The sequence below is a fragment of the Spermophilus citellus genome, assembly GCF_964194105.1.
Source record: "Spermophilus citellus genome assembly, chromosome: 18".
Lineage (NCBI taxonomy): Eukaryota > Metazoa > Chordata > Mammalia > Rodentia > Sciuridae > Spermophilus > Spermophilus citellus.
The window spans coordinates 42,996,951-43,009,675 of NC_138200.1; the positions used below are offsets into that span (position 1 = coordinate 42,996,951).

The 12,725-nt window shown below is 54.1% G+C and overlaps 1 protein-coding gene across 5 annotated transcripts in view; it reads left to right on the forward strand.

The window, feature by feature from the left end:
* SLC12A3 (solute carrier family 12 member 3) overlaps window positions 1-12,725 on the forward strand; it is a gene marked incomplete at its 5' end in the record, with an annotated part of 32,299 nt that extends 19,574 nt beyond the window's left edge. For 4 of the 5 annotated variants that reach the window (XM_081274498.1, XM_081274500.1, XM_081274499.1 and 1 more), the window contains 6 exons: window positions 57-158; window positions 1,441-1,552; window positions 4,311-4,397; window positions 5,048-5,183; window positions 6,525-6,592; window positions 11,825-12,725. In XM_081274498.1, the coding sequence (XP_081130624.1) occupies window positions 57-158; window positions 1,441-1,552; window positions 4,311-4,397; window positions 5,048-5,183; window positions 6,525-6,592; window positions 11,825-11,966 (647 nt within the window). In that variant the 3' untranslated portion in view covers window positions 11,967-12,725. Of the gene's footprint in view, window positions 1-2; window positions 159-1,440; window positions 1,553-4,310; window positions 4,398-5,047; window positions 5,184-6,524; window positions 6,593-11,824 lie in introns of all 5 variants that reach the window. The other variant, XM_081274497.1, reaches the window with a different exon arrangement.

The following is a 12,725-nucleotide window of genomic DNA, read 5'->3' on the forward strand; positions in this document are numbered from 1 at the left end:
AGGGAGCGAAGCCGTTTCCAGGAGGCTGGCTGCTCTGACCCCCTCCCCTCCTGCAGTGGACCCTGAGGCCCTGGTGCGGGAGGAGCAGGCCAGCACCATCTTCCAGTCGGAGCAGGGCAAGAAGACTGTGGACATCTACTGGCTCTTTGATGATGGAGGTCAGGACTCCACAGATATGGCTCCCTCATGCCCTGGGACGTCTTCCCTCCCTGTCCCTGCATCTCTTGCCCTGTCCTTCCTGGCTGGCTCTTGTCAAGGCCTCTGCTTGGACCTGGAGTCCAGCAAAGTGGGCAGGGGCCCAGACCCCTGGATAACTGGGTTGAGTAATTGGATGGGCTTGGCCAGGGCGTCCGGCGGGGCCCCGTCCCTGGCCTCTAGCTTTTTCAGGTGTGAAGTGGAGAGAGATGGGGGCAGGGCTGAGGCCAACCCCAGAAGAACCTTCTCACTGGATAGTCCTGGGGGTCCCAGCCACCGGCAGAGTTGGGAACAGAGGCCAGTGCACAGGACAGCCATAGGAATACTCTCCACAGAGACACACCTGCCCTGTTTTCCCTAAAACATAACTCTTGTCTTTATAGTTCCCACCTTTGACAGAGTCATAGAAAACACCCCTCTTCAAAAGAGGACAACCAAGCCTCCAGGTCCCCAGGTGCCACCTCCACTCTTCTGACCAAGCACAGGTCGAAAATGTTCAGGAAAAACATTGTGTCTGTATAGAACCTGTACAGACTTTGTCTTTGTCATTATTTCCCAACAATAAAGTGCAACAACTATTTGCACAGATTCACATTGTAGCTGGCATTCTAGGAGATGGTGTAAAGTACACAGGAGGATGTGGGTAGGTGACATGCAAATACTATGTCCTTTTATACAGAGGACTTGGGCACAGGTGGATTCAGCACAAAGGGGGCCCTGGATGCAATCCCCTGCGGACACAGAGGAGGACTGTATATGCTATCAATGACAGATAACTCAGGCTGAGCGCTGACTACCTACCTCTGGCCAGTGCTCTAATCTAACGTCATCTCTTTTACAAATAAAGAGACCGGGACACGGAGGACCAGGCCTTGAACTCAGTGGCTGGTCCTTGGTCTCACATGGAGGCATGACAGAGAGGGATTCAGGCTCCCACCCATTGGCCAAATGTTCAATTTTCCAGAAAGGCCCCCTCTCTCTAGATGTCCATATGCAATCCCCCCACCGTTCACTACCAGCTTGTGGTGAAAATTAAAAATATTTAAAAACACCGCTGCCAAGTAGACCCTAGACACCAGGCACCACGGCCACGGGGGTTTAGACAGATGAATGCTGAAGCAGGCAGGTAAACCAAGGTCCAGAGAGGGGGAGGGATCTGCCCATGGCAGCAGGAAAGGACAGGAACCCACCAGGGGCTGTCCCCTGAGAATTTTCCCCTTGGTTTCTGGGGACCCTCCTTGCCAGGCCTCACCCTCCTCATCCCCTATCTCCTTGGACGCAAGAAGAGGTGGAGCAAATGCAAGATCCGTGTGTTCGTTGGGGGCCAGGTCAACAGGATGGACCAGGAGAGGAAGGCGTAAGTGGGGGCCCTCCCCGTCCCCTGCTCTCCACCGCCACCCTCAGGTGGGCCTTGGAATTGCCCAGAGCTTGGGCAGGCTCTCTCCAGGCCACAGTGATGGCAAAGGGGGTTCTGGCCAGGGGTGAAGTTCAGAAGTGACTTCTTGTCCTCCTTTAATCAGATACCCACACCCTGGGCTTTGCTCTGACAGGGAGGGGTGTTAAGATTCAAAATCCCAAACTCCTCAAGGAGAAACCCATATGAAACGAAGGAGGGAGGAGAGAAAGGAGACAGAAGTTAAAATCTTTGAGGGAAATGTCTCCAGAGTGTGGGACACAGGCTCTCGGAGGTGAGAGATGACCTGAGTGGCCAGGAGATGGGACTACACAATACCACTGATTCTTTCAGTGAGAAGTGATTTTTAATCCCCCTTCAACTCTGTGGCTGATTTGGTGGGAGAAGATCTTGGTTTAGTGTTGGTTTGTCCTTCCCCTCAGTAGCCATGCTGAGCTCCCTTGTCTAAGCAAGAGAGCAGGTCTAAGCTCACAGACTTGGCCAGAATTTAGTGACACTGGTTTATCTACTTGGATTTTAAGTATCACTTCTTTCTGCCAAGACATGTTTATTTTCTGTTTCAAATTGTAATATAAAAATTCCTTTTGAAATGTATCTAAGTGTATTAGTTGGTTTTCATTACTATATTGACATACCTGAGGCAGTCTACTTTATAGAAAAAAAGAGGTTTGTTTGGGCTCATGCTTCTGGAGATGCAAGGTCTAGGGGTTCTATCTGGTGATAGCCTTCTTGCTGGCAGAGTCCCCAACTGGCTCAGGGTTTCACATGGCAAGAGACAGGGAGGGAAGGCAAAAGTGCCTGTGTGTATCTGGTCTCTCTCCCTCTTCACATAAAGCCACCAGGATTCAATCATGGGGCACCTTATCCAGCCCTAATCACTTACCAGAGTTCACCTCCTCCCTGCAAACCCCACAGCCAGATTAGGTTTCCACTCTCCTTTCGCTGGGGATTGGACTTCACCGTGAGTTCAGGGGACAAACCATATTCAAATCATAGCCCTCATTCGGAACACGTGTGGGTTTGTAAATGGACGAGGAGGTGGACAGTGAGGCAGGTGGCCAGAGGTGTGGACTTGGCAGGAGTCGGGCAGGTGGAGTTGGGTAACTGCTACTTCACAGCAAGGTCACGGGAGGTCGGAGGTCGTGGGGTGAGGGTCTGCGGTTTAATAGGCAGAGGGAGGAACCCTTGCACTAGGGTCTCCAGTGCCCTCTGCAGCAGCCCTGGCTGTGACACGGTGGTCAGGACAAGAGGGGAGTCCTGGCTGCTGCCCTTGTCCATGCCTGGGCCACGCCCACGAGCTCCCCCTCTGCTCACCCCAGAAGCCCCATTTCTTTGTTGTCATCCCACTGAGGACTTTGCCACTCAAAGGTCCCTTCTGTGCAAGGCCGAGGAGGCGCTGCTTGGGAGCAGTAACTCCTGGCCCCTGGGGTGTTTGAAAAGCACCTGCGCCGTCAGAGCCTCGGCTTCCAGTCCAGGCCTGGGCAGGGGGTGGTCAGAACAGCTGACTGAGCCCAAGGCCTGGCACTGCACGCCCTTCGCACAGAGGTTGTGAACACTCACTCCTCTGCCACCCAACCGTGACCTTCATGGGCCACGTGACCTGCTCTCTCCGTGACCCCAGGGCAGGCCTACGCTGCCACCTACCCAGGTGCTGCACTGCTGCACACCAAGATGGACCTGCCCACAGCTCTGCTTTCCAAATCCTGCTCCCCCAAGTTCAAGAACCAGCCATTGCTTGACTGCTGGGCCCAGCTGGTCATTCAGGCTGGTCTTCCAGAGGCTCCAAGCTATCCCAGCTGGCTCTTTGCCCTCACTGCCCTGCCCATTCCTCCCCACCAGTGAGTCCAGCAGGCCCTAACCCAGGGGGCACACTGGGACCCTGTGTGGCCTTACCAAGACCTCCCCTGCCCGGGGAATGTGACTCAGCAGGTGGGCTAGCACCAGGCAGCGTGCTGTTCTGAAGGCCCCTTGGGCGGTTCCAGTGTGGACTCTGGCCTGGGGATGCGCCTCGGTGGTAGAGCGCTTGTCCAGCAAGTGCAAGGCTCTGGGTTCAATTCCCAGGACTGAAAAAAAAATGTCAATATGGACATCCCCCTGCCCGAACCCCTTTGGCCTTCAACCATCTCTACCATGCACCGTCCAGCCAGATCGCTACCCGCTCTGTGTCATCCTCCTGACCGCTCCCACCACAGTGGCCTCTCCTCTCCTTTTAAATCCAAAGTGGTGCCCGAAGCTGCCCCTCCTGCTTCTCTGCCCGGTTCTAACATTTCTTTGGTTCCCTCAGTAATTTTAATTTCCTCTTTTCCAACTGTCCTGTCCCGGGGGGCCTGGCAGTGTTGGATCCCCTGGGAGTTGGTTAGAGATGCAGAATCCCCGGCCCCAGCCAGACCAGTGAATCAGAATGGACATTGTCACAAAGTCTCAGCAGAGGTGTAGACACGGGCGTTAATGATTGCCAGGCACTAAGACAGAGGTGGCCACCAGACGCTTGGGAAATCCTGGTCATGCTTTTTTGCGTCATTTGTCATGAGCTGACCTGCTTCATTGGTGACCCTGATTGTCTGTCCCTCCTCCTCTGTTAGAATGGCAATGCCAAGGGGCAGGATGGGATCTGTTTGGCTCACTGCTGTCAACAGCAGAAACTTAATAAAATGTCATCGAATGAATGAATACACTTAAAAAGTCTCCCTCTGCCCTCCAGGATCATTTCTCTGTTGAGCAAGTTCCGACTGGGATTTCATGAAGTTCATGTCCTTCCTGACATCAATCAGAAGCCGCGGGCGGAGCAGTGAGTTCTCTGTGTCAGGGGATCCAAGCAGAAAGGCCAGCGGTGTGCCCTGCAGACCTGCTGTTGGCTGCGACCTTGTTCCAGCCCCTTGGGCTCTTTGGCTGCACTTCATGCAGGCCACCTACCACACCTCAGGACCTTTGCACATTCAGTTCGGTTTGCTCTAGCCACTGCTCCCCACCTCCACCTGTGCATAGCTGGCTTCAGGACAGACTCCTCAGCCCTTGAAAGGCCTCTCCTGACCCTGATTTTCTCTATACCAGGACTCGGTTTATACATTTATAAATCCCCCACTTTATATTTATTTGCCTCTTTACTTACTGCATCAGAGCACGGGATCCAGGAGGGTGCCCAGTCTGACCTAGAGTCTGTGTGGCTCGAACCTGACACAGACCTGGCCAGTGACCGCCTGCAGAGTGCAGGGGCGGGTAGAGTCCAGGCCCACCACTAAGGATGGCTTGGAGAAGTCTGGTGGAACTCCAGGTCTAAGCGTCCGAGCCTAAGTCCACCCTGGGGCCATTCCCACATAGATGGCAGCATTGTTGGGCCCCACTCTGTGTCCCTGTGGCCTCCCCTCTAGCTCCCTCCAGGGACCTGGTTTCTCTGGAGATGGGGCCATCTCACGGGCCTCTCCTGTGTTCTCTCTCCAGCACCAAGCGCTTTGAGGACATGATTGCGCCCTTCCGCCTGAACGATGGCTTCAAGGACGAGGCCACCGTGGCCGAGATGAGGCGGGACTGCCCGTGGAAGATCTCAGATGAGGAGGTCAACAAGAACAGGATCAAGGTGCCAGAGAGGGCAGGGCCTTGCTGGGTGGTGACGAGCTTCCTGAGCCCAGCTGCCCTTGACTCCCAGCCTCTGCGGTATCCTCAGGCCACAAATGCTTGGGCTCACAGGTGACCGGCTGTGAACCCAGTGCTGTCCTTGGCATGAGAGCCTGATCCTTCTGCCCATTAATGTCCCCAGCAGTGGGCAGGAACTGGCGGGAGTCCTCCCTCTCCTCCCCCATTTCTCCACATCTGGTGGAAGGATTTGTGACTCAGGTGTGTGGGTTGGAGTATCACTGTCCCGGGATGGACACAGCTGCCTCATCTCCCTCGGCCTGTGCCCGCAGCCTAGATGTTGGCAATGCCACAGCCGCCCCTTCCCAGACAGGACAGTCAGGACTCTGGTAGGGCTGAGAGAGGGCGTGTGCACGGTGGAGGCTCTTCTTCAAGGTGGGGTGAGCAGCTGGAGGCCCAGGGCCCTGGGGACAGACTGCAGTGACCCAGGCTCGCCAATCCTTGAGCTCTACTGCTCTCCACTGGGGGTGATGTTGTCTCCTTGGGACATTTTGAAACATTCTTGGATGTCACACCTGGGGAATGAGGGTTGCTCTCAACACCCTACAATGCACAGTCCGGGTCCCATAACAACAACAAAAAAATGTCCACCAGAAATGCGCATAATGAGAGGTTGAGAATCCCTGATGTGGGCTAAGTCACCGCCCCTCAGTTTTTCATTCTCTAAAATGGGGTGTCCACCTGCTCTCAGATCTTGAGCGTCAATCACTTCTGAACAATATAAAGACAGCCCCACACACACACACTCTGGAGAAGCCCCTGACCCCAGAACTTATGCAGCCAGCTGACACTTTGGAAAATTCTGGATAAAGAGCACAGGAAGTCTCCCCATGGTCTGTGGCAGGGAGTGGACCCTCCCTGCTCTGCGTTTCCTAGTCTTTCATTCAGGGTTTCTTTGTGACCAGGCCCTCTGCCTGGTGCTCTGCACGGTTATCTCACAGGACCCTCCCCGCATCCCCCACCCCCAGGACATTTCATACCTTGTGAGGCTCAGGAAGCCCACGGTGCTCTCTGCTGCGAAGTGCCAGGGCTGAGTTTTGAACCCAGTCAAGCTCCCTCTTCCCACTCTCCTGCTGGACATGGCCAGAAAGTCAGGCAAGGAAAAGCCCTGGTGGCTTCTGGGAGCAGGCGAACTTGGTGCTTGATTGTGACAAGGGTCCCCTTCCTTCCTGGGGCGGGAGAGTCTAGTCATTTAGGAGAGTCAGTCACAGTCCAGTGGCCTTGGCAGGGGTGCCGCTGCTCCCAAGGACGTGGGAGGTGACCGCCCGGCTTCCCCTTGCCCCAGTCCCTTCGGCAGGTGAGACTGAATGAGATCCTGCTGGACTACTCCCGGGAGGCGGCCCTGGTGGTCATGTAAGTGCAGCCCACTGGTGGGAGGAGCGGGAGGCGTGGCGGGAGAGAGGCTCAGGAAGCGGGTGCCACAGCTTGGTACACAGGAGCTTGGCGGGGCCCCAAGCTCCTGTGTACACGGCTCGGCCTCGCCTGAGTGCCAGCTGGCCGAGGTCTAGGCCCTCCCCTGTCCCAGGCCCTGCTGACTGCTGTCCCTGTTGCCTTTCCCTGCCAAGCCTGGCTTGCCCCCAAGGGGCCCAGCTAGTCCTCTGGCCATCGGTCAATCCTTCCTGGTGTTGGTGCCCAGTCTGGGCAGCAGAAACAGAGCCTGCCCCAGTCCCCACTGTCCCTATTGGACCTACATCCAGTTCCAAGCTATCCCTGCTGGGTGTCAGCCCGGGCTAAGCAAGTGGAAGGTGACAAAGGCTCAGTGTGGCTCTGCCTGATCTGAGACTAGTAGGGAAAACGCAGTCCGCCAAGCTCCCTGAGCCTGCAGTCCAGAGCAGGGGTGGGGAGTGGGGTGGGGGATGGGGCGGCTGGACAACCACCTGGGAAATCTGCAGGATGGACAGGAAGCCTGCAGAATCTGTTTGTTCACACCTGGGAGTTGGGCTCAACCACATAATTTGCAGGCCTTCTGATAAAATGAAAATGTATGGCCCCTGGTCAGGGTGCTGGGCTGCGGGCCTCCTTTCCAAAGCAAGCTCTTACATTCCCACACCGGATACATGGACTTTCTTTTTTTTTTTTCCTCTAGTACTGGAAATTGAACCCTGGAACATTCTCTCACTGAGCTACATTCTTTTTATTTTTTATTTATACATATATATTTATTTATTTTTCTTTTTTTATTGTTGGTTATACATATATATTTAAAGCTAAATATTTTTGACACAGTATATTTACTTGTTTATTTATTTTTATGTGGTGCTGAGGTTCGAACCCAGTGCCTCACACATGCTAGACAAGTGCTCTACCACCGAGCTACAACCCCAGCCCTTTTTTATTTTGAGACAGGGTCTCACTAAGTGGCCCAGGCTAGCCTTGAACTTGCAATCCTCCTGCCTCAGCCTCCTGAATTGCTGGGATTATAGGTGTGCATCACCACACCTGGCTAATATGCTTTTTTTTTTCCCTAAAAATGTCTCATGGTGCTGGGAAGGAGGGGACAGAGGTGGAACATAAATGATCATAGGAGGAATGTCATTGTAGATGGAGGGTGTGGGCATACAACTGCGCAGCAGGTATTTCAACACTCACGTGTTTGAACATTCCCATAAATCTGCAAAGTAAGGGCTGCCTTGGAGAGCAGCCACGATATCGTGAGTAGTAAATGTCATGAAGATTGCTTTTCTCTGGAGAGAAGGCCACCACACACTGTGCTTGGAGTGTGTGCTCATGTAGAGGGGGTCCAAGGCTCTGGGCGATGGCCCTACCCACCAGTGATATGTCAGGTGGTGCACACATGCAGTCCTACTACTCAGAGGCTGAGGCAGGATGATGGAAGGATCCAGGGAGCCTCCCAGTGCCTCCCCAGAGCACAGATTCCCCTCATGAGGGCTCTGCTTTCAGGACCTATTCACCTAAAAGTCCTGCCTCCTAAAACATAATATCTAATGTCAGAGCCCTGGGAGTAAAGATTTCAACAGGTGAGTTGGGGGGGGGCACCCATATTCAGGCCATAGCCCATTGTTAGGACTTGCTAACTTTGTCCCTCCAGTCTCTCCATATGCACCTGTATAGTGGGACCTAGAGAATTCTTAATAATTCTAGCACCCTATGCTGGGTGGAAGTCGCTGTTTGGGGCAGATTAGCATAAGAGCACAGGAGTCCTTCCCTGGGCCCCAGGTGCTCTCAGGACGGCCTGTGCTTTGCCTGGGGGTGAGCTCCCTGCGCTCCCTTCTGGAGGGCGGTTATCTTTTGCAGCACAACCATGCGAGAGGAACTCCCCCTCGCAGCACTTTCCTTTGCCATTCAGGCACGTCAAAATGATGACAGCAGAGCCTTAAATCAAGCTGAGCTTAGGCCCCTGAGTGACTACCCAGGTTGCATGCCCAAGAAACCCATTCTGCCCCCAAACAATAGATCCTGCGGAGTTTAGGGAGATGATTATTCTGCAAAGAAAGTGCTCCGAGTTTCCTTCCTCTGGAAACAGTGATAAAGAAAGGGACCCGGTTTATCTCAAGCGTTCAGCCTAGCAGAGAATGTTCTCGGGCACAGATGACCCAGGGTGTGGACGGGATCAGAAGGCAAGACAGCGGCTTCATCCTGTCTAATGGCTTCCAGACGTTTCCTTAGGTGGGGAGCCGGGTGGGTGTGTCCCCGCTTGTGCACGGGTGTGCAAATCACAGCTTCGTGGTACCACCTCTGTTCAGAGCAGCAGGTTTGCACACTAGCTCACTGTGTGACTGTGGGTAAAGTGACCCCATTTCTCTCTGGCCCTGTTTCCCTAATGATCAAAAGAAGACTTAGGGGCTAGTATTTCCAAGATGCTCTTTCTTGCTAACATGCCATGATTCCAAGTTTATTGGAATGAGTCCTTCTCTCGGGTTATAATTTGAGGAATTTCATTATGACAGGCGACCTGGGCTGGCGTCTCCCCTCTCCTTTTCCCCTCCACCCCAAGGCTGCATAGGGAAAGCCCATCCTCGGCCCAGCATCCTTACGGGATTAGCTGATACAAATGGCGATGTGTCCTGGCGCCTTGGAGAAGCCAGCTGCACCCACCCATCCACGTCACAGCCACAGTTGTTGCCCACAGCGGCCCTGGGTTCTTGGGTCACCTCCATGGGGAGGACAGACAGCTGCATCTGTGCTAGTGATCTCCAAGCTGGAGGCAGGCCGGGGTTTCTGAGCCGCTGGACAATTGTAGGAGCCCAGGATCCTGCATTCCCCAGAAATTCTGTTGTTGTTGGATTTTTTTATTTTTTTAAACTGGGCATTGAACCTTGAGCTCGGCCATACTTGCACAGCTGCCAAAGCAGCCTGGTCAACTGCCCAACAGCCTTTTACTGTCCCAACACCCTGTTCCTGTTGGGGTCAGACACCTCTTTCTTCTGTAACGGCCTTCTCCTCAAAGTGAGACAGTGCTCATGGACATTGCACTTTATGAATTGGACCTCTGTGGTACTCAAGGCACTGGGCCTTACTAATTTTCAAAACTGTGTTTGAATCAACCTCTGCAGTCTCATTTCAGAGAGGAAGAGCTGCCTCGGGAATTAGGCAACTTGCCAGGGGCCTCGTGGGTGGGGAGTGCAGATCCGGGTTCCTGTCCCTAGGTCCTGTTGCAGGGCAAGCCTTCCTCATCTAGTTAGCTCCATCTAGTTAGCTCCAAGAGATGTGATTGGGAACACAAAGCCCCTTTGTTTTGGAGCGGCTTTGTGTCTGAAGATTAGTAGCCTAAGATGGGGCATCCTGTGCAGAGGGATAAAGGGTGTCATTGATTGGTGCTGGGAGTGGTAAAGGTATCTGTCCCTTGGACAGTTGGACAGTCCCCTATGGGAAGGAACCTTGTTCTGAAGCTTGAAAGGAACCGCGGGAGTCATGGGTGTCCGCTGCCCCTCACCTTGGAGGGACCAGTTCCTCATGGGCTTTGAAGTTTGTGAGTTTGTTCCCTGAAAACAATGTGACATTTCGGGACAGCCCCTTTGGAGAGCCTGGTTTTACATTCTCCTGGGTCTTTTTCCTGGAAAGTCAAAGGAGGATGGCAGTGGCTTAGTGAGGTGCCCTTGTTCCCACCACTTCTCCAGTCCTCTGGACCTTGCTTGTTTAAAGGAGGGTGGCTTCATCCCTAGCAAGGCTTTGATGAGGAATTCTAAGTATGAGGCAGCAGCTCTCTGGGCTCCCAGCCACCCCCTCAGCCTGCTCAGGGGAGCGTGGGGGTTTCGGTGAGCAGAGTCAGCGGCTGGAATGATCCCAAGGCCCTGGCTGAGGCCCTGCTCTGCCGGTCAATCGTAAGTGGGGACAACAGCTGCTGACGTGCGGATTGCTTCCATTGTGCCAGGTGCGGCTCCCCAGCCTGTGAGCGTCTCCTGGAGGGCCCGACCTGTGTCCCCAAGGATGTCAAGCACTTTGCCAAAGCCGTGACTGGCAGCTTCTCTGAGCCCAGAGCCTGAGCTCTGGTCCCCACACTGCTCCGCGTTGCCTGCCTGCTGCTGCCCCAGCCAGGGGGTCAGTGCTGCAGGCCAGGCCCGCCCTCGGGGCTGTGTCCAGGTTGATGAAATGATCAACCAGTGAATGGACTTTAGGGAGAAAAGACACCTGCCAAGGGCAGTCCTGGGTAAGGATGGGTGGCCAGCAGCATGTGGTGGCCAGCTGGGTCTCTGCCAGAGCCATGCACCCAGCTGTGGTTGCCATTCCGAAACATTTTTGGAATTCTCAAGATGAAAGAAAAGTCACTTCCTGAAATAGCCACAAAAACATGACTGAACAGCATTCCAGGGGACATCTGGGTATCTGCTCAGCACAACACAGATAAGGGCCTCCAGAGGCAGCGGTGGGATCCGCTCCCAGGACTTAGCAGGGTGGGGGCAGGGCAAGGACACTCTGCTGCAGCCCACAAACAGGACACACTGGGTGGCCACAGGCAGGCATGTGGCTGAAAGCAAGCCTGGCCTGATGTGAGTGGCAGATGGGGTGGGACCTCTCACTTAACAAACACACACTGGCCTAATTGTGTCAGACCGTGTTCTAGAACATGGAAAAGGGCAGGGAACAGGACAGACCCAGCCTGCCTGCAGGCCAACACACAGTCCAGTGGGGAAGGCAGACAACAAATCAATACATCCACAGATGCTTTTGAGATTGCAAAAGTCTATGAAGACAATAAAGTAGGGTGAGAGGATAAAGAGGATGGGTGGCCTCCTTTGGGGAGGATGACCAAAGGAGATGCACGTAAGCAGAGAGCTGAGTGGTTCAAGGAGCCAGCACGGTGAACAGCTGGGGCTCTGCCTTCCAGATGGATCATGTGCAAAGGCCCTGAGGCAGGAGCACACTTGGTTAATTTTAGGAAGGAAAGAAAGCCTCTGTGGCTAAAGAGGTATGTGTGAGGCTGAGGATGGGAGAAAGTGAGATTGTGAGGCTTGGTGGGGACTATGGAGCATTCCCCACAGGGGACATGCAGGCCATGGTTTTGTTTAGAAATGCCTCATGGCTGAAGGTATGTTTTGAGTAATGCCCTGAAGGGTGGCAGGAAGGTCTTTCTCAGGGTGGGAAGACCCTGGGTGATTCCTCTCCTACCCTCTTCCCGTCTTGCAGCACCTTGCCCATAGGAAGGAAGGGGAAGTGCCCCAGCTCGCTGTACATGGCCTGGCTGGAGACCCTGTCCCAGGATCTCAGGCCTCCCGTCGTCCTGATCCGGGGAAACCAGGAAAACGTGCTCACCTTCTACTGCCAGTAACTCCACGCTTGGCCATGCACCCGTATTAAGTCCTAGCATCTGATGATCCGACTGCAGAAGGTGGAAGATTTCCAAACTGAGGCTGGACCCCACTTCCCCTGGGCATGTCCTCGGAGCCTCCTTTTCACAGACTGGAGAAGCAGCAGCTGGAGTTGTATGGAAAATTCCTTGGAAGATCCTATCTCTTTAAAAAATTGTCTTTTGATCTTTATGATCCTTAATTAAGATTTCAGTCTTTCATTTGTGTGCAAATTGAGTCAACTAGCTTGGTGTGCTTCTTGGCCTCTCCACTCACCTTCCTTGGTAACCCCCTGCCTCCGACCACCAGGACAGCCAGGAGTCCACTGTAGGGGCCCTGGGAGCTCTGAGCAAGGGGGGCCCTCTGAGCCTACATAACATGCAAATTTCCTCAGCCACCTCCCTGAGACTAGAACCCACATACAGAACCGACCCAAGCAGAAGGATTGGAGAAACAACACTTCTTGCGAGGGCTGATGGCCTCCATTCTTTTCTGTTCTGTTTCTCTCTTTTTGATGCTGGTTGGGATCCACTAACATGATTTTTAGACCCACTCATGGGTACTGACCCACGATTTGAAAAACAGGCTGGACTCTCCTCTGGGCCCTGGGCTTGTTCCCGTCCAGGGAGGCTGGCTGGCTCGGGAAAGGTCATCGCTGCCACCTGCCCTGCTGGGCCTGCAGGCGAGGAGTGGGGTCTGACAGCCTGGTGGGTGCGGGGAGTGGCCTCCAGGCCAGGAGA